Genomic DNA, 26,845 nt, shown 5'->3' on the forward strand with positions numbered 1-26,845 from the left:
CAGACTCCCAGACACCCAGACTCCCAGACACTCAGACTCCCAGACACCCAGACTCCCAGACTCCCAGACACCCAGACACCCAGACACCCAGACTCCCAGACACCCAGACACCCAGACACCCAGACACCCAGACACCCAGACACCCAGACACCCTGCTCTAAGCTCTGTTATGTTAAACTCTTCTCTTCTCATTGGTTGGGTTTAGTTGGGTTTCCATACAGTTGCCGACAGGTTTTAAAGTATTCTATAATCTGCATAAAGAAAATACGCATTTTCCCACCACTGACTTGTTGCGGATTAAACACGTGATGACATAGGGCACGTGACGACATAGGGCACGTGACGACATAGGAAATTACCATGGAGAAGATTACCATGGAGAAGATTACCATGGAGAAGATTACCATGGAGAAGATTACCATGGAGAAGATTACTCTGGAGAAGATTACTCTGGAGAAGATTACTCTGGAGAAGATTACTCTGGAGAAGATTTCCATGGAGAAGATTACTATGGAGAAGATTTCCATGGAGAAGATTACTATGGAGAAGATTACCATGGAGAAGATTACTATGGAGAAGATTTCCATGGAGAAGATTACTATGGAGAAGATTTCCATGGAGAAGATTACTATGGAGAAGATTTCCATGGAGAAGATTACTATAGAGAAGACTACTATAGAGAAGATTTCCATGGAGAAGATTACTCTAGAGAGATTACCATGGAGAAGATTACTATGGAGAAGATTACTATGGAGAAGATTACCATAGAGAAGATTACCATGGAGAAGATTACCCTGGAGAAGATTACTCTGGAGAAGATTACTCTGGAGAAGATTACTCTGGAGAAGATTACTATAGAGAAGATTACCATGGAGAAGATTACCATGGAGAAGATTACTCTGGAGTATATTACTATAGAGAAAATTACTATGGAGAAGATTTCCATGGAGAAGATTACTATGGAGAAGATTACCATGGAGAAGATTACTATGGAGAAGATTACCATGGAGAAGATTACTCTGGAGAAGATTACTCTGGAGAAGATTACTCTGGAGAAGATTCCTCTGGAGAAGATTACTATAGAGAAGATTACCATGGAGAAGATTACCATGGAGAAGATTACTCTGGAGAAGATTACTATAGAGAAGATTACTATAGAGAAGATTTCCATGGAGAAGATTACTATGGAGAAGATTTCCATGGAGAAGATTACTATGGAGAAGATTTCCATGGAGAAGATTACTATGGAGAAGATTTCCATGGAAAAGATTACTATGGAGAAGATTACCATGGAGAATATTACTATGGAGAAGATTTCCATGGAGAAGATTACCATGGAGAAGATTACCATGGAGAAGATTACTATGGAGAAGATTACCATGGAGAAGATTACTATAGAGAAGATTACCATGGAGAAGATTACTATGGAGAAGATTACCATGGAGAAGATTACTATAGAGAAGATTACCATGGAGAAGATTAGTCTGGAGAAGATTACTCTGGAGAAGATTACTCTGGAGAAGATTACTCTGGAGAAGATTACTATAGAGATTTCCATGGAGAAGATTACTATGGAGAAGATTTCCATGGAGAAGATTACTATGGAGAAGATTTCCATGGAGAAGATTACTATGGAGAAGATTTCCATGGAAAAGATTACTATGGAGAAGATTACCATGGAGAATATTACTATGGAGAAGATTTCCATGGAGAAGATTACCATGGAGAAGATTACCATGGAGAAGATTACTATGGAGAAGATTACTATAGAGAAGATAACCATGGAGAAGATTACTATGGAGAAGATTACCATGGAGAAGATTACTATAGAGAAGATTACCATGGAGAAGATTACTCTGGAGAAGATTACTCTGGAGAAGATTACTCTGGAGAAGATTACTATGGAGAAGATTTCCATGGAGAAGAGTGACCATATTTGTCTTTGTGTAGCCTAATAAACTGCATGATTTCCTGAGTCGTAGTGGGAGGACCAGACACCACACCATCACGTGACCATCACATTTCCATGGAAAAGATTACTATGGAGAAGATTACCATGGAGAATATTACTATAGAGAAAATTACTATGGAGAAGATTTCCATGGAGAAGATTACTATGGAGAAGATTACCATGGAGAAGATTACTATGGAGAAGATTACCATGGAGAAGATTACTCTGGAGAAGATTACTCTGGAGAAGATTACTCTGGAGAAGATTCCTCTGGAGAAGATTACTATAGAGAAGATTACCATGGAGAAGATTACCATGGAGAAGATTACTCTGGAGAAGATTTCCATGGAGAAGATTACTATGGAGAAGATTTCCATGGAAAAGATTACTATGGAGAAGATTACCATGGAGAATATTACTATGGAGAAGATTTCCATGGAGAAGATTACCATGGAGAAGATTACTCTGGAGAAGATTACTCTGGAGAAGATTACTCTGGAGAAGATTACTATGGAGAAGATTTCCATGGAGAAGATTACTATAGAGAAGATTTCCATGGAGAAGATTACTATGGAGAAGATTTCCATGGAGAAGATTACTATGGAGAAGATTACTATAGAGAAGATTACCATGGAGAAGATTACTATGGAGAAGATTACCATGGAGAAGATTACTATAGAGAAGATTACCATGGAGAAGATTACTCTGGAGAAGATTACTCTGGAGAAGATTACTCTGGAGAAGATTACTCTGGAGAAGATTACTATGGAGAAGATTTCCATGGAGAAGAGTGACCATATTTGTCTTTGTGTAGCCTAATAAACTGCATGATTTCCTGAGTCGTAGTGGGAGGACCAGACACCACACCATCACGTGACTTTGACATCATTGTTATTATATCAATATTTGCGCATAAAATGTGTTTCTGATAGATTTTACCGACACTAAAAGATTCCACCATGTAGGACGAACAAATTATTTATCGGGATTTATAAAATTGTACAGAAACGTCCTGTTTCCATCAGAGTTGTCGTGAGTTTATATAACTTTACTCGCATACTGCATAGACATCTCTCTCCTCTTCTCATTATCTCTGGTACAGATTTATACATCTCTCTCCTCGTCTCATTATCTCTGGTACAGATTTATACATCTCTCTTCTCTTCTCATTATCTCTGGTACAGATTTAGACATCTCTCTCCTCTTCTCATTATCTCTGGTACAGATTTAGACATCTCTCTCCTCGTCTCATTATCTCTGGTACAGATTTATACATCTCTCTTCTCTTCTCATTATCTCTGCTACAGATTTATACATCTCTCTTCTCTTCTCATTATCTCTGGTACAGATATATACATCTCTCTCCTCTTCTCATTATCTCTGGTACAGATTTATACATCTCTCTTCTCTTCTCATTATCTCTGGTACAGATTTATACATCTCTCTCCTCTTCTCATTATCTCTGGTACAGATTTATACATCTCTCTTTTCTTCTCATTATCTCTGCTACAGATTTATACATCTCTCTTCTCTTCTCATTATCTCTGGTACAGATTTATACATCTCTCTCCTCTTCTCATTATCTCTGGTACAGATTTATACATCTCTCTTCTCTTCTCATTATCTCTGGTACAGATTTATACATCTCTCTCCTCTTCTCATTATCTCTGGTACAGATTTAGACATCTCTCTCCTCTTCTCATTATCTCTGGTACAGATTTATACATCTCTCTCCTCTTCTCATTATCTCTGGTACAGATTTAGACATCTCTCTCCTCTTCTCATTATCTCTGGTACAGATTTATACATCTCTCTTCTCTTCTCATTATCTCTGCTACAGATTTTTAACATCTCTCTCCTCATTATCTCTGCTACAGATCTTTGAGGGAAACACACACTACGACACTCCAGAGATCCGTCGATTCGAGGAGATACCGGCTCAGTTCATCAGGATCTACCCAGAGAGGTGGTCTCCAGCTGGGATAGGGATGAGGCTAGAGGTCCTGGGATGTGAACTACCAGGTGAGGAAGACATTCCCCCCCCCCCCCCATCTCTCCACGCTCACATGGCATCACTACTATGCAATGCTTGGCCATCTATCTACCATCGGTGCAAACAAAACGTTGTGCCAACATTACTGTAAGATAACACTACTGTAATATAACATTACTGTAAGAAAACATTACTGTAATATAACGTTACTGTAAGATAGCACTACTGTAAATAACACTACTGTAAATAACACTACTGTAAAAAGCACTACTGTAAGATAACGTTACTGTAATATAACACTACTGTAAATAACACTACTGTAAGATAACACTACTGTAAGGTAACATTACTGTAATATAACGTTACTGTAATATAACATTACTGTAAGATAACACTACTGTAATATAACATTACTGTAAAAAAACATTACTGTAATATAACACTACTGTAAGATAACACTACTGTAAGAAAACATTACTGTAATATAACGTTACTGTAAGATAGCACTACTGTAAATAACACTACTGTAAAAAGCACTACTGTAAGATAACGTTACTGTAATATAACATTACTGTAAGATAATGTTACTGTAAGATAACACTACTGTAAGGTAACATTACTGTAAGATAAGACTACTGTAAGATAAGACTACTGTAAGATAACATTACTGTAAATAACACTACTGTAAGATAACACTACTGGAAGATAACGTTACTGTAAATAACACTACTGTAAATAACACTACTGTAAATAACATTACTGTAAATAACACTACTGTAAATAACACTACTGTAAATAACATTACTGTAAGATAACACTACTGTAAATAATACTACTGTAAGATAACACTTTGGATACAAGCGTCTGCTAAACGGAAAATATTATTATTCAATATCACACACAAATGTTTATTGTAATTTTAACTATGGGGTCTTAACTCGTGTCCTGTGTGATATAAGTGGTGGAATAACCCCTCTGTTTCCTACTATAGACAGTGGGCTGACTAGTGATTGATAACTGTTTCCTACTATAGACAGTGGGCTGACTAGTGATTGATAACCACTCTGTTTCCTACTATAGACAGTGGGCTGACTAGTGATTGATAACTGTTTCCTACTATAGACAGTGGGCTGACTAGTGATTGATAACTGTTTCCTACTATAGACCGTGAGCTGACTAGTGATTGATAACCTCTCTGTTTCCTACTATAGACAGTGGGCTGACTAGTGATTGATAACTGTTTCCTACTATAGACAGTGGGCTGACTAGTGATTGATAACTGTTTCCTACTATAGACAGTGGGCTGACTAGTGATTGATAACTGTTTCCTACTATAGACAGAGGGATGACTAGTGATTGATAACTGTTTCCTACTATAGACAGTGGGCTGACTAGTGATTGATAACCTCTCTGTTTCCTACTATAGACAGTGGGCTGACTAGTGATTGATAACCACTCTGTTTCCTACTATAGACAGTGGGCTGACTAGTGATTGATAACCACTCTGTTTCCTACTATAGACAGTGGGCTGACTAGTGATTGATAACTGTTTCCTACTATAGACAGTGGGCTGACTAGTGATTGATAACCCCTCTGTTTCCTACTATAGACAGTGGGCTGACTAGTGATTGATAACTGTTTCCTACTATAGACAGTGGGCTGACTAGTGATTGATAACTGTTTCCTACTATAGACAGTGGGCTGACTAGTGATTGATAACTGTTTCCTACTATAGACAGTGGGCTGACTAGTGATTGATAACTGTTTCCTACTATAGACAGTGGGCTGACTAGTGATTGATAACCACTCTGTTTCCTACTATAGACAGTGGGCTGACTAGTGATTGATAACTGTTTCCTACTATAGACAGTGGGCTGACTAGTGATTGATAACTGTTTCATACTATAGACAGTGGGCTGACTAGTGATTGATAACTGTTTCCTACTATAGACAGTGGGCTGACTAGTGATTGATAACTGTTTCCTACTATAGACAGTGAGCTGACTAGTGATTGATAACTGTTTCCTACTATAGACAGTGGGCTGACTAGTGATTGATAACTGTTTCCTACTATAGACAGTGGGCTGACTAGTGATTGATAACCACTCTGTTTCCTACTATAGACAGTGGGCTGACTAGTGATTGATAACTGTTTCCTACTATAGACAGTGGGCTGACGAGTGATTGATAACCACTCTGTTTCCTACTATAGACAGTGGGCTGACTAGTGATTGATAACTGTTTCCTACTATAGACAGTGGGCTGACTAGTGATTGATAACCACTCTGTTTCCTACTATAGACAGTGGGCTGACTAGTGATTGATAACTGTTTCCTACTATAGACAGTGGGCTGACGAGTGATTGATAACCACTCTGTTTTCTACTATAGACAGTGGGCTGACTAGTGATTGATAACCACTCTGTTTCCTACTATAGACAGTGGGCTGACTAGTGATTGATAACTGTTTCATACTATAGACAGTGGGCTGACTAGTGATTGATAACCTCTCTGTTTTCTACTATAGACAGTGGGCTGACTAGTGATTGATAACTGTTTCCTAATATAGACAGTGGGCTGACTAGTGATTGATAACTGTTTCCTACTATAGACAGTGGGCTGACTAGTGATTGATAACTGTTTCCTACTATAGACAGTGGGCTGACTAGTGATTGATAACTGTTTCCTACTATAGACAGTGGGCTGACTAGTGATTGATAACCCCTCTGTTTCCTACTATAGACAGTGGGCTGACTAGTGATTGATAACTGTTTCCTACTATAGACAGAGGGCTGACTAGTGATTGATAACCCTCTGTTTCCTACTATAGACAGTGGGCTGACTAGTGATTGATAACTGTTTCCTACTATAGACAGTGGGCTGACTAGTGATTGATAACTGTTTCCTACTATAGACAGTGGGCTGACTAGTGATTGATAACTGTTTCCTACTATAGACAGTGGGCTGACTAGTGATTGATAACCACTCTGTTTCCTACTATAGACAGTGGGCTGACTAGTGATTGATAACTGTTTCCTACTATAGACAGTGGGCTGACTAGTGATTGATAACCACTCTGTTTCCTACTATAGACAGTGGGCTGACTAGTGATTGATAACCACTCTGTTTCCTACTATAGACAGTGGGCTGACTAGTGATTGATAACCTGTTTCCTACTATAGACAGTGGGCTGACTAGTGATTGATAACCACTCTGTTTCCTACTATAGACAGTGGGCTGACTAGTGATTGATAACTGTTTCCTACTATAGACAGTGGGCTGACTAGTGATTGATAACTGTTTCCTACTATAGACAGTGGGCTGACTAGTGATTGATAACTGTTTCCTACTATAGACAGTGGGCTGACTAGTGATTGATAACTGTTTCCTACTATAGACAGTGGGCTGACTAGTGATTGATAACCACTCTGTTTCCTACTATAGACAGTGGGCTGACTAGTGATTGATAACTGTTTCCTACTATAGACAGTGGGCTGACTAGTGATTGATAACCTCTCTGTTTCCTACTATAGACAGTGGGCTGACTAGTGATTGATAACTGTTTCCTACTATAGACAGTTGGCTGACTAGTGATTGATAACTGTTTCCTACTATAGACAGTGGGCTGACTAGTGATTGATAACCACTGTTTCCTACTATAGACAGTGGGCTGACTAGTGATTGATAACTGTTTCCTACTATAGACAGTGGGCTGACTAGTGATTGATAACACTGTTTCCTACTATAGACAGTGGGCTGACTAGTGATTGATAACTGTTTCCTACTATAGACAGTGGGCTGACTAGTGATTGATAACCACTCTGTTTCCTACTATAGACAGTGGGCTGACTAGTGATTGATAACCACTCTGTTTCCTACTATAGACAGTGGGCTGACTAGTGATTGATAACCACTCTGTTTCCTACTATAGACAGTGGGCTGACTAGTGATTGATAACTGTTTCCTACTATAGACAGTGGGCTGACTAGTGATTGATAACTGTTTCCTACTATAGACAGTGGGCTGACTAGTGATTGATAACTGTTTCCTACTATAGACAGTGGGCTGACTAGTGATTGATAACCTCTCTGTTTCCTACTATAGACAGTGGGCTGACTAGTGATTGATAACTGTTTCCTACTATAGACAGTGGGCTGACTAGTGATTGATAACTGTTTCCTACTATAGACAGTGGGCTGACTAGTGATTGGTAACAACTCTGTTTCCTACTATAGACAGTGGGCTGACTAGTGATTGATAACTGTTTCCTACTATAGACAGTGGGCTGACTAGTGATTGATAACTGTTTCCTACTATAGACAGTGGGCTGACTAGTGATTGATAACCACTCTGTTTCCTACTATAGACAGTGGGCTGACTAGTGATTGATAACTGTTTCCTACTATAGACAGTTGGCTGACTAGTGATTGATAACCACTCTGTTTCCTACTATAGACAGTGGGCTGACTAGTGATTGATAACCACTCTGTTTCCTACTATAGACAGTGGGCTGACTAGTGATTGATAACTGTTTCCTACTATAGACAGTGGGCTGACTAGTGATTGATAACCACTCTGTTTCCTACTATAGACAGTGGGCTGACTAGTGATTGATAACTGTTTCCTACTATAGACAGTGGGCTGACTAGTGATTGATAACTGTTTCCTACTATAGACAGTGGGCTGACTAGTGATTGATAACTGTTTCCTACTATAGACAGTGGGCTGACTAGTGATTGATAACTGTTTCCTACTATAGACAGTGGGCTGACTAGTGATTGATAACCACTCTGTTTCCTACTATAGACAGTGAGCTGACTAGTGATTGATAACTGTTTCCTACTATAGACAGTGGGCTGACTAGTGATTGATAACCTCTCTGTTTCCTACTATAGACAGTGGGCTGACTAGTGATTGATAACTGTTTCCTACTATAGACAGTTGGCTGACTAGTGATTGATAACTGTTTCCTACTATAGACAGTGGGCTGACTAGTGATTGATAACTGTTTCCTACTATAGACAGTGGGCTGACTAGTGATTGATAACTGTTTCCTACTATAGACAGTGGGCTGACTAGTGATTGATAACTGTTTCCTACTATAGACAGTGGGCTGACTAGTGATTGATAACCACTCTGTTTCCTACTATAGACAGTGGGCTGACTAGTGATTGATAACTGTTTCCTACTATAGACAGTGGGCTGACTAGTGATTGATAACCACTCTGTTTTCTACTATAGACAGTGGGCTGACTAGTGATTGATAACCACTCTGTTTCCTACTATAGACAGTGGGCTGACTAGTGATTGATAACCACTCTGTTTCCTACTATAGACAGTGGGCTGACTAGTGATTGATAACTGTTTCCTACTATAGACAGTGGGCTGACTAGTGATTGATAACTGTTTCCTACTATAGACAGTGGGCTGACTAGTGATTGATAACTGTTTCCTACTATAGACAGTGGGCTGACTAGTGATTGATAACCTCTCTGTTTCCTACTATAGACAGTGGGCTGACTAGTGATTGATAACCTGTTTCCTACTATAGACAGTGGGCTGACTAGTGATTGATAACTGTTTCCTACTATAGACAGTGGGCTGACTAGTGATTGGTAACCACTCTGTTTCCTACTATAGACAGTGGGCTGACTAGTGATTGATAACTGTTTCCTACTATAGACAGTGGGCTGACTAGTGATTGATAACTGTTTCCTACTATAGACAGTGGGCTGACTAGTGATTGATAACCACTCTGTTTCCTACTATAGACAGTGGGCTGACTAGTGATTGATAACTGTTTCCTACTATAGACAGTTGGCTGACTAGTGATTGATAACCACTCTGTTTCCTACTATAGACAGTGGGCTGACTAGTGATTGATAACCACTCTGTTTCCTACTATAGACAGTGGGCTGACTAGTGATTGATAACTGTTTCCTACTATAGACAGTGGGCTGACTAGTGATTGATAACCACTCTGTTTCCTACTATAGACAGTGGGCTGACTAGTGATTGATAACTGTTTCCTACTATAGACAGTGGGCTGACTAGTGATTGATAACTGTTTCCTACTATAGACAGTGGGCTGACTAGTGATTGATAACTGTTTCCTACTATAGACAGTGGGCTGACTAGTGATTGATAACTCTGTTTCCTACTATAGACAGTGGGCTGACTAGTGATTGATAACCACTCTGTTTCCTACTATAGACAGTGAGCTGACTAGTGATTGATAACTGTTTCCTACTATAGACAGTGGGCTGACTAGTGATTGATAACCTCTCTGTTTCCTACTACAGACAGTGGGCTGACTAGTGATTGATAACTGTTTCCTACTATAGACAGTTGGCTGACTAGTGATTGATAACCCTCTGTTTCCTACTATAGACAGTGGGCTGACTAGTGATTGATAACTGTTTCCTACTATAGACAGTGGGCTGACTAGTGATTGATAACTGTTTCCTACTATAGACAGTGGGCTGACTAGTGATTGATAACCTGTTTCCTACTATAGACAGTGGGCTGACTAGTGATTGATAACCACTCTGTTTCCTACTATAGACAGTGGGCTGACTAGTGATTGATAACTGTTTCCTACTATAGACAGTGGGCTGACTAGTGATTGATAACCACTCTGTTTTCTACTATAGACAGTGGGCTGACTAGTGATTGATAACCACTCTGTTTCCTACTATAGACAGTGGGCTGACTAGTGATTGATAACCACTCTGTTTCCTACTATAGACAGTGGGCTGACTAGTGATTGATAACTGTTTCCTACTATAGACAGTGGGCTGACTAGTGATTGATAACTGTTTCCTACTATAGACAGTGGGCTGACTAGTGATTGATAACTGTTTCCTACTATAGACAGTGGGCTGACTAGTGATTGATAACCTCTCTGTTTCCTACTATAGACAGTGGGCTGACTAGTGATTGATAACTGTTTCCTACTATAGACAGTGGGATGACTAGTGATTGATAACTGTTTCCTACTATAGACAGTGGGCTGACTAGTGATTGGTAACCACTCTGTTTCCTACTATAGACAGTGGGCTGACTAGTGATTGATAACTGTTTCCTACTATAGACAGTGGGCTGACTAGTGATTGATAACCACTCTGTTTCCTACTATAGACAGTGGGCTGACTAGTGATTGATAACTGTTTCCTACTATAGACAGTGGGCTGACTAGTGATTGATAACCCCTCTGTTTCCTACTACAGACAGTGGGCTGACTAGTGATTGATAACTGTTTCCTACTATAGACAGTGGGCTGACTAGTGATTGATAACCACTCTGTTTCCTACTATAGACTGTGGGCTGACTAGTGATTGATAACTGTTTCCTACTATAGACAGTGGGCTGACTAGTGATTGATAACTGTTTCCTACTATAGACAGTGGGCTGACTAGTGATTGATAACCACTCTGTTTCCTACTATAGACAGTGGGCTGACTAGTGATTGATAACTGTTTCCTACTATAGACAGTGGGCTGACGAGTGATTGATAACCACTCTGTTTTCTACTATAGACAGTGGGCTGACGAGTGATTGATAACCACTCTGTTTCCTACTATAGACAGTGGGCTGACTAGTGATTGATAACTTGTTTCCTACTATAGACAGTGGGCTGACTAGTGATTGATAACTGTTTCCTACTATAGACAGTGGGCTGACTAGTGATTGATAACTGTTTCCTACTATAGACAGTGGGCTGACTAGTGATTGATAACTGTTTCCTACTATAGACAGTGGGCTGACTAGTGATTGATAACTGTTTCCTACTATAGACAGTGGGCTGACTAGTGATTGATAACCTCTCTGTTTCCTACTATAGACAGTGGGCTGACTAGTGATTGATAACTGTTTCCTACTATAGACAGTGGGATGACTAGTGATTGATAACTGTTTCCTACTATAGACAGTGGGCTGACTAGTGATTGGTAACCACTCTGTTTCCTACTATAGACAGTGGGCTGACTAGTGATTGATAACTGTTTCCTACTATAGACAGTGGGCTGACTAGTGATTGATAACCACTCTGTTTCCTACTATAGACAGTGGGCTGACTAGTGATTGATAACTGTTTCCTACTATAGACAGTGGGCTGACTAGTGATTGATAACCCCTCTGTTTCCTACTACAGACAGTGGGCTGACTAGTGATTGATAACTGTTTCCTACTATAGACAGTGGGCTGACTAGTGATTGATAACCACTCTGTTTCCTACTATAGACTGTGGGCTGACTAGTGATTGATAACTGTTTCCTACTATAGACAGTGGGCTGACTAGTGATTGATAACTGTTTCCTACTATAGACAGTGGGCTGACTAGTGATTGATAACTGTTTCCTACTATAGACAGTGGGCTGACTAGTGATTGATAACTGTTTCCTACTATAGACAGTGGGCTGACTAGTGATTGATAACTGTTTCCTACTATAGACAGTGGGCTGACTAGTGATTGATAACCACTCTGTTTCCTACTATAGACAGTGGGCTGACTAGTGATTGATAACTGTTTCCTACTATAGACAGTGGGCTGACTAGTGATTGATAACTGTTTCATACTATAGACAGTGGGCTGACTAGTGATTGATAACTGTTTCCTACTATAGACAGTGGGCTGACTAGTGATTGATAACTGTTTCCTACTATAGACAGTGAGCTGACTAGTGATTGATAACTGTTTCCTACTATAGACAGTGGGCTGACTAGTGATTGATAACTGTTTCCTACTATAGACAGTGGGCTGACTAGTGATTGATAACCACTCTGTTTCCTACTATAGACAGTGGGCTGACTAGTGATTGATAACTGTTTCCTACTATAGACAGTGGGCTGACGAGTGATTGATAACCACTCTGTTTCCTACTATAGACAGTGGGCTGACTAGTGATTGATAACTGTTTCCTACTATAGACAGTGGGCTGACTAGTGATTGATAACCACTCTGTTTCCTACTATAGACAGTGGGCTGACTAGTGATTGATAACTGTTTCCTACTATAGACAGTGGGCTGACGAGTGATTGATAACCACTCTGTTTTCTACTATAGACAGTGGGCTGACTAGTGATTGATAACCACTCTGTTTCCTACTATAGACAGTGGGCTGACTAGTGATTGATAACTGTTTCCTACTATAGACAGTGGGCTGACTAGTGATTGATAACCTCTCTGTTTTCTACTATAGACAGTGGGCTGACTAGTGATTGATAACTGTTTCCTAATATAGACAGTGGGCTGACTAGTGATTGATAACTGTTTCCTACTATAGACAGTGGGCTGACTAGTGATTGATAACCTGTTTCCTACTATAGACAGTGGGCTGACTAGTGATTGATAACTGTTTCCTACTATAGACAGTGGGCTGACTAGTGATTGATAACCCCTCTGTTTCCTACTATAGACAGTGGGCTGACTAGTGATTGATAACTGTTTCCTACTATAGACAGAGGGCTGACTAGTGATTGATAACTGTTTCCTACTATAGACAGTGGGCTGACTAGTGATTGATAACTGTTTCCTACTATAGACAGTGGGCTGACTAGTGATTGATAACTGTTTCCTACTATAGACAGTGGGCTGACTAGTGATTGATAACTGTTTCCTACTATAGACAGTGGGCTGACTAGTGATTGATAACCACTCTGTTTCCTACTATAGACAGTGGGCTGACTAGTGATTGATAACTGTTTCCTACTATAGACAGTGGGCTGACTAGTGATTGATAACCACTCTGTTTCCTACTATAGACAGTGGGCTGACTAGTGATTGATAACCACTCTGTTTCCTACTATAGACAGTGGGCTGACTAGTGATTGATAACTGTTTCCTACTATAGACAGTGGGCTGACTAGTGATTGATAACCACTCTGTTTCCTACTATAGACAGTGGGCTGACTAGTGATTGATAACTGTTTCCTACTATAGACAGTGGGCTGACTAGTGATTGATAACTGTTTCCTACTATAGACAGTGGGCTGACTAGTGATTGATAACTGTTTCCTACTATAGACAGTGGGCTGACTAGTGATTGATAACTGTTTCCTACTATAGACAGTGGGCTGACTAGTGATTGATAACCACTCTGTTTCCTACTATAGACAGTGAGCTGACTAGTGATTGATAACTGTTTCCTACTATAGACAGTGGGCTGACTAGTGATTGATAACCTCTCTGTTTCCTACTATAGACAGTGGGCTGACTAGTGATTGATAACTGTTTCCTACTATAGACAGTTGGCTGACTAGTGATTGATAACTGTTTCCTACTATAGACAGTGGGCTGACTAGTGATTGATAACCACTCTGTTTCCTACTATAGACAGTGGGCTGACTAGTGATTGATAACTGTTTCCTACTATAGACAGTGGGCTGACTAGTGATTGATAACAGTTTCCTACTATAGACAGTGGGCTGACTAGTGATTGATAACTGTTTCCTACTATAGACAGTGGGCTGACTAGTGATTGATAACCACTCTGTTTCCTACTATAGACAGTGGGCTGACTAGTGATTGATAACCACTCTGTTTCCTACTATAGACAGTGGGCTGACTAGTGATTGATAACCACTCTGTTTCCTACTATAGACAGTGGGCTGACTAGTGATTGATAACTGTTTCCTACTATAGACAGTGGGCTGACTAGTGATTGATAACTGTTTCCTACTATAGACAGTGGGCTGACTAGTGATTGATAACTGTTTCCTACTATAGACAGTGGGCTGACTAGTGATTGATAACCTCTCTGTTTCCTACTATAGACAGTGGGCTGACTAGTGATTGATAACTGTTTCCTACTATAGACAGTGGGATGACTAGTGATTGATAACTGTTTCCTACTATAGACAGTGGGCTGACTAGTGATTGGTAACCACTCTGTTTCCTACTATAGACAGTGGGCTGACTAGTGATTGATAACTGTTTCCTACTATAGACAGTGGGCTGACTAGTGATTGATAACTGTTTCCTACTATAGACAGTGGGCTGACTAGTGATTGATAACCACTCTGTTTCCTACTATAGACAGTGGGCTGACTAGTGATTGATAACTGTTTCCTACTATAGACAGTTGGCTGACTAGTGATTGATAACCACTCTGTTTCCTACTATAGACAGTGGGCTGACTAGTGATTGATAACCACTCTGTTTCCTACTATAGACAGTGGGCTGACTAGTGATTGATAACTGTTTCCTACTATAGACAGTGGGCTGACTAGTGATTGATAACCACTCTGTTTCCTACTATAGACAGTGGGCTGACTAGTGATTGATAACTGTTTCCTACTATAGACAGTGGGCTGACTAGTGATTGATAACTGTTTCCTACTATAGACAGTGGGCTGACTAGTGATTGATAACTGTTTCCTACTATAGACAGTGGGCTGACTAGTGATTGATAACTGTTTCCTACTATAGACAGTGGGCTGACTAGTGATTGATAACCACTCTGTTTCCTACTATAGACAGTGAGCTGACTAGTGATTGATAACTGTTTCCTACTATAGACAGTGGGCTGACTAGTGATTGATAACCTCTCTGTTTCCTACTATAGACAGTGGGCTGACTAGTGATTGATAACTGTTTCCTACTATAGACAGTTGGCTGACTAGTGATTGATAACTGTTTCCTACTATAGACAGTGGGCTGACTAGTGATTGATAACTGTTTCCTACTATAGACAGTGGGCTGACTAGTGATTGATAACTGTTTCCTACTATAGACAGTGGGCTGACTAGTGATTGATAACTGTTTCCTACTATAGACAGTGGGCTGACTAGTGATTGATAACCACTCTGTTTCCTACTATAGACAGTGGGCTGACTAGTGATTGATAACTGTTTCCTACTATAGACAGTGGGCTGACTAGTGATTGATAACCACTCTGTTTTCTACTATAGACAGTGGGCTGACTAGTGATTGATAACCACTCTGTTTCCTACTATAGACAGTGGGCTGACTAGTGATTGATAACCACTCTGTTTCCTACTATAGACAGTGGGCTGACTAGTGATTGATAACTGTTTCCTACTATAGACAGTGGGCTGACTAGTGATTGATAACTGTTTCCTACTATAGACAGTGGGCTGACTAGTGATTGATAACTGTTTCCTACTATAGACAGTGGGCTGACTAGTGATTGATAACCTCTCTGTTTCCTACTATAGACAGTGGGCTGACTAGTGATTGATAACTGTTTCCTACTATAGACAGTGGGCTGACTAGTGATTGATAACTGTTTCCTACTATAGACAGTGGGCTGACTAGTGATTGGTAACCACTCTGTTTCCTACTATAGACAGTGGGCTGACTAGTGATTGATAACTGTTTCCTACTATAGACAGTGGGCTGACTAGTGATTGATAACCACTCTGTTTCCTACTATAGACAGTGGGCTGACTAGTGATTGATAACTGTTTCCTACTATAGACAGTGGGCTGACTAGTGATTGATAACCCCTCTGTTTCCTACTACAGACAGTGGGCTGACTAGTGATTGATAACTGTTTCCTACTATAGACAGTGGGCTGACTAGTGATTGATAACCACTCTGTTTCCTACTATAGACTGTGGGCTGACTAGTGATTGATAACTGTTTCCTACTATAGACAGTGGGCTGACTAGTGATTGATAACTGTTTCCTACTATAGACAGTGGGCTGACTAGTGATTGATAACCACTCTGTTTCCTACTATAGACAGTGGGCTGACTAGTGATTGATAACTGTTTCCTACTATAGACAGTGGGCTGACGAGTGATTGATAACCACTCTGTTTTCTACTATAGACAGTGGGCTGACGAGTGATTGATAACCACTCTGTTTCCTACTATAGACAGTGGGCTGACTAGTGATTGATAACCTCTCTGTTTCCTACTACAGACAGTGGGCTGACTAGTGATTGATAACTGTTTCCTACTATAGACAGTGGGCTGACTAGTGATTGATAACTGTTTCCTACTATAGACAGTGGGCTGACTAGTGATTGATAACTGTTTCCTACTATAGACAGTGGGCTGACTAGTGATTGATAACTGTTTCCTACTATAGACAGTGGGCTGACTAGTGATTGATAACCCCTCTGTTTCCTACTATAGACAGTGGGCTGACTAGTGATTGATAACTGTTTCCTACTATAGACAGTGGGCTGACTAGTGATTGATAACTGTTTCCTACTATAGACAGTGGGCTGACTAGTGATTGGTAACCACTCTGTTTCCTACTATAGACAGTGGGCTGACTAGTGATTGATAACTGTTTCCTACTATAGACAGTGGGCTGACTAGTGATTGATAACCACTCTGTTTCCTACTATAGACAGTGGGCTGACTAGTGATTGATAACTGTTTCCTACTATAGACAGTGGGCTGACTAGTGATTGATAACCCCTCTGTTTCCTACTACAGACAGTGGGCTGACTAGTGATTGATAACTGTTTCCTACTATAGACAGTGGGCTGACTAGTGATTGATAACCACCTGTTTCCTACTATAGACTGTGGGCTGACTAGTGATTGATAACTGTTTCCTACTATAGACAGTGGGCTGACTAGTGATTGATAACTGTTTCCTACTATAGACAGTGGGCTGACTAGTGATTGATAACCACTCTGTTTCCTACTATAGACAGTGGGCTGACTAGTGATTGATAACTGTTTCCTACTATAGACAGTGGGCTGACGAGTGATTGATAACCACTCTGTTTTCTACTATAGACAGTGGGCTGACGAGTGATTGATAACCACTCTGTTTCCTACTATAGACAGTGGGCTGACTAGTGATTGATAACCTCTCTGTTTCCTACTATAGACAGTGGGCTGACTAGTGATTGATAACTGTTTCCTACTATAGACAGTGGGCTGACTAGTGATTGATAACTGTTTCCTACTATAGACAGTGGGCTGACTAGTGATTGATAACCACTCTGTTTCCTACTATAGACAGTGAGCTGACTAGTGATTGATAACTGTTTCCTACTATAGACAGTGGGCTGACTAGTGATTGATAACCTCTCTGTTTCCTACTATAGACAGTGGGCTGACTAGTGATTGATAACTGTTTCCTACTATAGACAGTTGGGCTGACTAGTGATTGATAACTGTTTCCTACTATAGACAGTGGGCTGACTAGTGATTGATAACTGTTTCCTACTATAGACAGTGGGCTGACTAGTGATTGATAACTGTTTCCTACTATAGACAGTGGGCTGACTAGTGATTGATAACTGTTTCCTACTATAGACAGTGGGCTGACTAGTGATTGATAACCACTTGTTTCCTACTATAGACAGTGGGCTGACTAGTGATTGATAACTGTTTCCTACTATAGACAGTGGGCTGACTAGTGATTGATAACTGTTTCCTACTATAGACAGTGGGCTGACTAGTGATTGATAACCACTCTGTTTCCTACTATAGACAGTGGGCTGACTAGTGATTGATAACCACTCTGTTTCCTACTATAGACAGTGGGCTGACTAGTGATTGATAACCACTCTGTTTCCTACTATAGACAGTGGGCTGACTAGTGATTGATAACTGTTTCCTACTATAGACAGTGGGCTGACTAGTGATTGATAACTGTTTCCTACCTATAGACAGTGGGCTGACTAGTGATTGATAACTGTTTCCTACTATAGACAGTGGGCTGACTAGTGATTGATAACCTCTCTGTTTCCTACTATCGACAGTGGGCTGACTAGTGATTGATAACTGTTTCCTACTATAGACAGTGGGATGACTAGTGATTGATAACTGTTTCCTACTATAGACAGTGGGCTGACTAGTGATTGGTAACCACTCTGTTTCCTACTATAGACAGTGGGCTGACTAGTGATTGATAACCACTCTGTTTCCTACTATAGACAGTGGGCTGACTAGTGATTGATAACTGTTTCCTACTATAGACAGTGGGCTGACTAGTGATTGATAACCACTCTGTTTCCTACTATAGACAGTGGGCTGACTAGTGATTGATAACCCCTCTGTTTCCTACTACAGACAGTGGGCTGACTAGTGATTGATAACCCTCTCTGTTTCCTACTATAGACAGTGGGCTGACTAGTGATTGATAACCACTCTGTTTCCTACTATAGACTGTGGGCTGACTAGTGATTGATAACTGTTTCCTACTATAGACAGTGGGCTGACTAGTGATTGATAACTGTTTCCTACTATAGACAGTGGGCTGACTAGTGATTGATAACCACTCTGTTTCCTACTATAGACAGTGGGCTGACTAGTGATTGATAACTGTTTCCTACTATAGACAGTGGGCTGACGAGTGATTGATAACCACTCTGTTTTCTACTATAGACAGTGGGCTGACTAGTGATTGATAACCACTCTGTTTCCTACTATAGACAGTGGGCTGACTAGTGATTGATAACCTCTCTGTTTCCTACTATAGACAGTGGGCTGACTAGTGATTGATAACTGTTTCCTACTATAGACAGTGGGCTGACTAGTGATTGATAACTGTTTCCTACTATAGACAGTGGGCTGACTAGTGATTGATAACTGTTTCCTACTATAGACAGTGGGCTGACTAGTGATTGATAACTGTTTCCTACTATAGACAGTGGGCTGACTAGTGATTGATAACCTCTCTGTTTCCTACTATAGACAGTGGGCTGACTAGTGATTGATAACTGTTTCCTACTATAGACAGTGGGATGACTAGTGATTGATAACTGTTTCCTACTATAGACAGTGGGCTGACTAGTGATTGGTAACCACTCTGTTTCTTACTATAGACAGTGGGCTGACTAGTGATTGATAACTGTTTCCCTACTATAGACAGTGGGCTGACTAGTGATTGATAACCCCTCTGTTTCCTACTACAGACAGTGGGCTGACTAGTGATTGATAACTGTTTCCTACTATAGACAGTGGGCTGACTAGTGATTGATAACCACTCTGTTTCCTACTATAGACTGTGGGCTGACTAGTGATTGATAACTGTTTCCTACTATAGACAGTGGGCTGACTAGTGATTGATAACTGTTTCCTACTATAGACAGTGGGCTGACTAGTGATTGATAACCACTCTGTTTCCTACTATAGACAGTGGGCTGACTAGTGATTGATAACTGTTTCCTACTATAGACAGTGGGCTGACGAGTGATTGATAACCACTCTGTTTTCTACTATAGACAGTGGGCTGACTAGTGATTGATAACCTCTCTGTTTCCTACTATAGACAGTGGGCTGACTAGTGATTGATAACCTCTCTGTTTCCTACTATAGACAGTGGGCTGACTAGTGATTGATAACTGTTTCCTACTATAGACAGTGGGCTGACTAGTGATTGATAACTGTTTCCTACTATAGACAGTGGGCTGACTAGTGATTGATAACTGTTTCCTACTATAGACAGTGGGCTGACTAGTGATTGATAACCACTCTGTTTCCTACTATAGACAGTGGGCTGACTAGTGATTGATAACTGTTTCCTACTATAGACAGTGGGCTGACTAGTGATTGATAACTGTTTCCTACTATAGACAGTGGGCTGACTAGTGATTGATAACTGTTTCCTACTATAGACAGTGGGCTGACTAGTGATTGATAACCACTCTGTTTCCTACTATAGACAGTGGGCTGACTAGTGATTGATAACTGTTTCCTACTATAGACAGTGGGCTGACTAGTGATTGATAACTGTTTCCATCTATTAGTCCACTAGTCCACTAGTCCACTAGTCCACTAGTCCATTAGTCCACTAGACTTTGAAGTTGGAGCTCATGTACTTTTTCCTTCAATAAATAAGAACATTCTTTTGTAATGGATCATTTTTGGGGAACAATTTGATGGCAGTAATTGTATTTATCGTCCAAAACCCGGCATTTACCGGCTAATGGAATCCCTGCGAACTGAGCGCGCACCGACTTTACGAATCGCCTGAAAAATATCTGCAGTCAGACGTCTACAGCGGGTGGTCCCTAAAAACTCAGCGCTCTGAACGATCGGCAGACGAAAGCTAGATCCACATTCGGTGCGAAGTGTGCGAGCCTTAAGGCCCATACATGTCTATGTGAGAGAGAAAGAGAGGGAGAGAGAAAAAAGAGAGAAAGAGAGAGAGAGACAGAGACAGAGACAGAGAGAGAGAGGAGAGAGAGAGAGAGAGAGAGAGAGAGAGAGAGAGAGAGAGAGAGAGAGAGAGAGAGAGAGAGAGAGAGAGAGAGAGAGAGAGAGAGAGCGAGAGATCTCCTCTCGGCTCGTCTCGTCATTAAGGCCCTCTGAGACAGAGATATATCTCCTCTTGAGTCACCGGGCAGCCATGCAGGTGAAGACGAGGGCAGGATATGACACGTACCTTGAAGATGAGGACAGGATATGACACATACCTTGAAGACGAGGACTTGATATGACACGTACCTTGAAGACGAGGACAGGATATGACACGTACCTTGAAGACGAGGACAGGATATGACACGTACCTTGAAGACGAGGACAGGATATGACACGTACCTTGAAGACGAGGACAGGATATGACACGTACCTTGAAGACGAGGACAGGATATGACACGTACCTTGAAGACGAGGACAGGATATGACACGTACCTTGATGACGAGGACAGGATATGACACGTACCTTGAAGACGAGGACAGGATATGACACGCACCTTGAAGACGAGGACAGGATATGACACGTACCTTGATGACGAGGACAGGATATGACACGTACCTTGAAGACGAGGACAGGATATGACACTTACCTTGAAGACGAGGACAGGATATGACACGCGTACCTTGAAGACGAGGACAGGATATGACACGTACCTTGATGACGAGGACAGGATATGACACGTACCTTGAAGACGAGGACAGGATATGACACGTACCTTGAAGACGAGGACAGGATATGACACGTACCTTGAAGACGAGGACAGGATATGACACGTACCTTGAAGACGAGGACAGGATATGACACGTACCTTGAAGACGAGGACAGGATATGACACGTACCTTGAAGACGAGGACAGGATATGACACGTACCTTGAAGACGAGGACAGGATATGACACGTACCTTGAAGACGAGGACAGGATATGACACGTACCTTGAAGACGAGGACAGGATATGACACGTACCTTGATGACGAGGACAGGATATGACACGTACCTTGAAGACGAGGACAGGATATGACACGTACCTTGAAGACGAGGACAGGATATGACACGCCGTACCTTGAAGACGAGGACAGGATATGACACGTACCTTGATGACGAGGACAGGATATGACACGCACCTTGAAGACGAGGACAGGATATGACACGTACCTTGAAGACGAGGACAGGATATGACACGTACCTTGAAGACGAGGACAGGATATGACACGTACCTTGATGACGAGGACAGGATATGACACGTACCTTGAAGACGAGGACAGGATATGACACGTACCTTGAAGACGAGGACAGGATATGACACGTACCTTGAAGACGAGGACAGGATATGACACGTACCTTGAAGACGAGGACAGGATATGACACGTACCTTGATGACGAGGACAGGATATGACACGTACCTTGAAGACGAGGACAGGATATGACACGTACCTTGAAGACGAGGACAGGATATGACACGTACCTTGATGACAAGGACAGGATATGACACGTACCTTGATGACGAGGACAGGATATGACACTGACCTTGAAGACGAGGACAGGATATGACACGTACCTTGAAGACGAGGACAGGATATGACATGTACCTTGATGACGAGGACAGGATATGACACGTACCTTGAAGACGAGGACAGGATATGACAGGTACTGGGTCCCTGTGGACATGACCGTCTTTTAAGACAGGAAGAGGCTGGTGGCTGCTGGTGACAAGCTGTCTTCATCACTTTGTGTCACAGAGCTAGCGGGCCCTGGGATGGCCAGGGAAGGGGGCAGGGAGGGCTGCGGTCTGCCTATGAAAAGGTACCTGCCAGTGGGGTTGTGGGCTGGCCACGTCCCCCTGTCCCTGCTTCTGGGATTGCTATAGATCCCGATGTGGGGCCAGAGGCATGCGGTGATGGGGGAGAGAAGGAGAGAGGGAGAAAAGAGAGATAGGTGGGAGAGAGGGAGAGAGGTGGGAGAGAGGGAGAGAGGTGGGAGAGAGGGAGAGAGGTGGGAGAGAGGGAGAGAGGTGGGAGAGAGGGAGAAAAGAGAGAGAGGTGGGAGAGAGGGAGAGAGGTGGGAGAGAGGGAGAGAGGGAGAGAGGTGGGAGAGAGGTGGGAGAGAGGGAGAGAGGGAGAGAGGTGGGAGAGAGGAGGGAGAAAGGTGGGAGAGAGGTGGGAGAGAGGGAGAGAGGTGGGAGAGAGGGAGAGAGGTGGGAGAGAGGTGGGAGAGAGGGAGAGAGGTGGGAGAGAGGGAGAGAGGTGGGAGATGTAGGAAAGAGAGAAGAGAGGGCAAGGAGTCATGTCATCCCTGAGAATTGGCTCTGGCCTGGTGTGGAGAGGCAATGTTCTTGAGAAGTAACATTTAGTCAGTGGAGGGTCAGTGGAGGGTCAGAGGGTCAGTGGAGGGTCAGTGGAGGGTCAGAGGGTCAGTGGAGGGTCAGTGGAGGGTAGCTGTTCCTCTGACCTCCCACCTCTCTCACATGGCTGTTCCTCTGACCTCCCACCTCTCTTACATGGCTGTTCCTCTGACCTCCCACCTCTCTCACATGGCTGTTCCTCTGACCTCCCACCTTTCTCACATGGCTGTTCCTCTGACCTCCCACCTCTCTCACATGGCTGTTCCTCTGACCTCCCACCTTTCTCACATGGCTGTTCCTCTGACCTCCCACCTCTCTCACATGGCTGTTCCTCTGACCTCCCACCTCTCTCACATGGCTGTTCCTCTGACCTCCCACCTCTCTCACATGGCTGTTCCTCTGACCTCCCACCTCTCTTACATGGCTGTTCCTCTGACCTCCCACCTCTCTCACATGGCTGTTCCTCTGACCTCCCACCTCTCTCACATGGCTGTTCCTCTGACCTCCCACCTCTCTCACATGGCTCTTCCTCTGACCTCCCACCTCTCTTACATGGCTGTTCCTCTGACCTCCCACCTCTCTTACATGGCTGTTCCTCTGACCTCCCACCTCTCTCACATGGCTGTTCCTCTGACCTCCCACCTCTCTCACATGGCTGTTCCTCTGACCTCCCACCTTTCTTACATGGCTGTTCCTCTAGAAAGTTGGCTGTCAGAAGTATTATAATAAAAATGTACTTTTAATCTGTGTGTCTGCATATTGCAAGGCATGACATATGGGGGTGTAGTGAGATACCCAAAGAGCTGGATGATTCTCTTCTCATCACTCATCTGGAAAAACACCTACTTAAAAACCTGGAAATCAGTCAATCATTAACACAATGGAAAAATCTAATAGAGATGTGGGTGTTGTCCTCCAGTGAGGAGGGAAAAAAGTATTTGATCCCCTGCTGATTTTGTACGTTTGCCCACTGACAAAGAAATTATCAGTCTATAATTTTAATGGTAGGTTTATTTGAACAGTGAGAGACAGAATAACAACAAAAAAATCCACTGGGCAACGTGGGCACTGGGCAACGTGGGCACTGCCTCTTGTGTGGCTGACTGGGGTTAGGGGAAGGTGGAAGAGGCACAGTGGTAGAGAGAGAGAGGGGTTGAGATGACAGGAGAGAAAAAGCACACTGATGAAGACAGACGGAAAGAGAGACATTAGGAGTGTGAGAGGAGATAAGAGAAGAGGAGAGGAGAGAAGAGGAGAGGAGATAAGAGAAGAGGAGAGGAGAGATTAGGAGAGGAGAGAATAGGAGAGGAGAGATTAGGAGAGGAGAGATTAGGAGAGGAGAGAATAGGAGAGGAGAGAATAGGAGAGGAGAGAATAGGAGAGGAGAGAATAGGAGAGGAGAGATTAGGAGAGGAGAGAAGAGATTAGGAGAGGAGAGATTAGGAGAGGAGAGAATAGGAGAGGAGAGATTATGAGAGGAGAGAATAGGAGAGGAGAGAATAGGAGAGGAGAGATTAGGAGAGGAGAGAATAGGAGAGGAGAGATTAGGAGAGGAGAGATTAGGAGAGGAGAGAATAGGAGAGGAGAGATTAGGAGAGGAGAGAATAGGAGAGGAGAGATTAGGAGAGGAGAGATTAGGAGAGGAGACAATAGGAGAGGAGAGAATAGGAGAGGAGAGATTAGGAGAGGAGAGAATAGGAGAGGAGAGATTAGGAGAGGAGAGAATAGGAGAGGAGAGATTAGGAGAGGAGAGATTAGGAGAGGAGAGAATAGGAGAGGAGAGATTAGGAGAGGAGAGAATAGGAGAGGAGAGATTAGGAGAGGAGAGAATAGGAGAGGGGAGATTAGGAGAGGGGAGATTAGGAGAGGAGAGAATAGGAGAGGAGAGAATAGGAGAGGAGAGAATAGGAGAGGGGAGGTGGTCTGGTGGTCTGGTGGTCTGGTGGTCTGTCTGGTGGTCTGTCTGGTGGTCTGTGTGGTGGTCTGTCTGGTGGTCTGGTGGTCTGTCTGGTGGTCTGGTGGTCTGTCTGGTGGTCTGTCTGGTGGTCTGGTGGTCTGGTGGTCTGTCTGGTGGTCTGGTGGTCTGTCTGGTGGTCTGTCTGGTGGTCTGTCTGGTGGTCTGGTGGTCTGTCTGGTGGTCTGTCTGGTGGTCTGTGTGGTGGTCTGGTGGTCTGTCTGGTGGTCTGTCTGGTGGTCTGGTGGTCTGTCTGGTGGTCTGTCTGGGGGTCTGTCTGGTGGTCTGTCTGGTGGTCTGTCTGGTGGTCTGGTGGTCTGTCTGGTGGTCTGGTGGTCTGGTGGTCTGTCTGGTGGTCTGGTGGTCTGTCTGGTGGTCTGGTGGTCTGTCTGGGGGTCTGTCTGGTGGTCTGTCTGGTGGTCTGTCTGGTGGTCTGGTGGTCTGTCTGGTGGTCTGGTGGTCTGGTGGTCTGGTGGTCTGTCTGGGGGTCTGTCTGGGGGTCTGTCTGGTGGTCTGTCTGGTGGTCTGTCTGGTGGTCTGGGGGTCTGTCTGGTGGTCTGTCTGGTGGTCTGGTGGTCTGGTGGTCTGGTGGTCTGGTGGTCTGTCTGGTGGTCTGGTGGTCTGTCTGGTGGTCTGTCTGGTGGTCTGGTGGTCTGTCTGGTGGTCTGGTGGTCTGTCTGGGGGTCTGTCTGGTGGTCTGTCTGGTGGTCTGTCTGGTGGTCTGGTGGTCTGTCTGGTGGTCTGGTGGTCTGGTGGTCTGGTGGTCTGTCTGGGGGTCTGTCTGGGGGTCTGTCTGGTGGTCTGTCTGGTGGTCTGGTGGTCTGGTGGTCTGTCTGGTGGTCTGTCTGGTGGTCTGGTGGTCTGTCTGGTGGTCTGGTGGTCTGGTGGTCTGGTGGTCTGGTGGTCTGGTGGTCTGGTGGTCTGTCTGGTGGTCTGGTGGTCTGGTGGTCTGTCTGGTGGTCTGGTGGTCTGGTGGTCTGGTGGTCTGTCTGGTGGTCTGTCTGGTGGGGAGACCCTGGGGGTTCCAGGGTTCTAGAGTTGGTGTGTTCTGATGTTCTGGTCTTCCTGACTTTCTGTGTGAAGCAGCTAGCTAGCTAACAGTCATTCCTTATCACTGATTACTTCCACACGTGTGAGAGAGACTAGGGCTCTGTTCCAGCTGTCAGGGGATTGGTGAGCCGGTCCCAGGGATACGCCCCTCCCTTCCTCCTCCTCCTCCTCCTCCCCAGTTAGGAATGAGAGCTCTGGCTGCCTGAGAGCTGTGAGATGTAATCATTCCTGTCTCTGCTAAGACTCCTGACTCCTGGCTTTTCTCTTCACCTCCTCTCTTCCAGCACCTGGGAACCATTAAACACAGGAAGTGGCACATTTCCAAGTAGAGGCTATTACAGCATCAGGAGAAAGTGAGCACGGCTATTACTGATCCGTCATCGGCCTGGCTCTCCTGCACCGCTGTCTTGTGTACAACACTGAC

General features: G+C 43.1%; 1 protein-coding gene across 1 annotated transcript in view; it reads left to right on the forward strand.

The window, feature by feature from the left end:
• Positions 1-26,845, forward strand: part of LOC106586935 (neuropilin-2) — a 251,886-nt gene that overhangs the window by 170,924 nt on the left and 54,117 nt on the right. Inside the window, 1 exon segment of the mRNA XM_045707371.1 lies at positions 3,829-3,973. Coding sequence (XP_045563327.1) covers positions 3,829-3,973 — 145 coding nt within the window.

The sequence above is a fragment of the Salmo salar genome, chromosome ssa25 (genome assembly GCF_905237065.1).
Source record: "Salmo salar chromosome ssa25, Ssal_v3.1, whole genome shotgun sequence".
Lineage (NCBI taxonomy): Eukaryota > Metazoa > Chordata > Actinopteri > Salmoniformes > Salmonidae > Salmo > Salmo salar.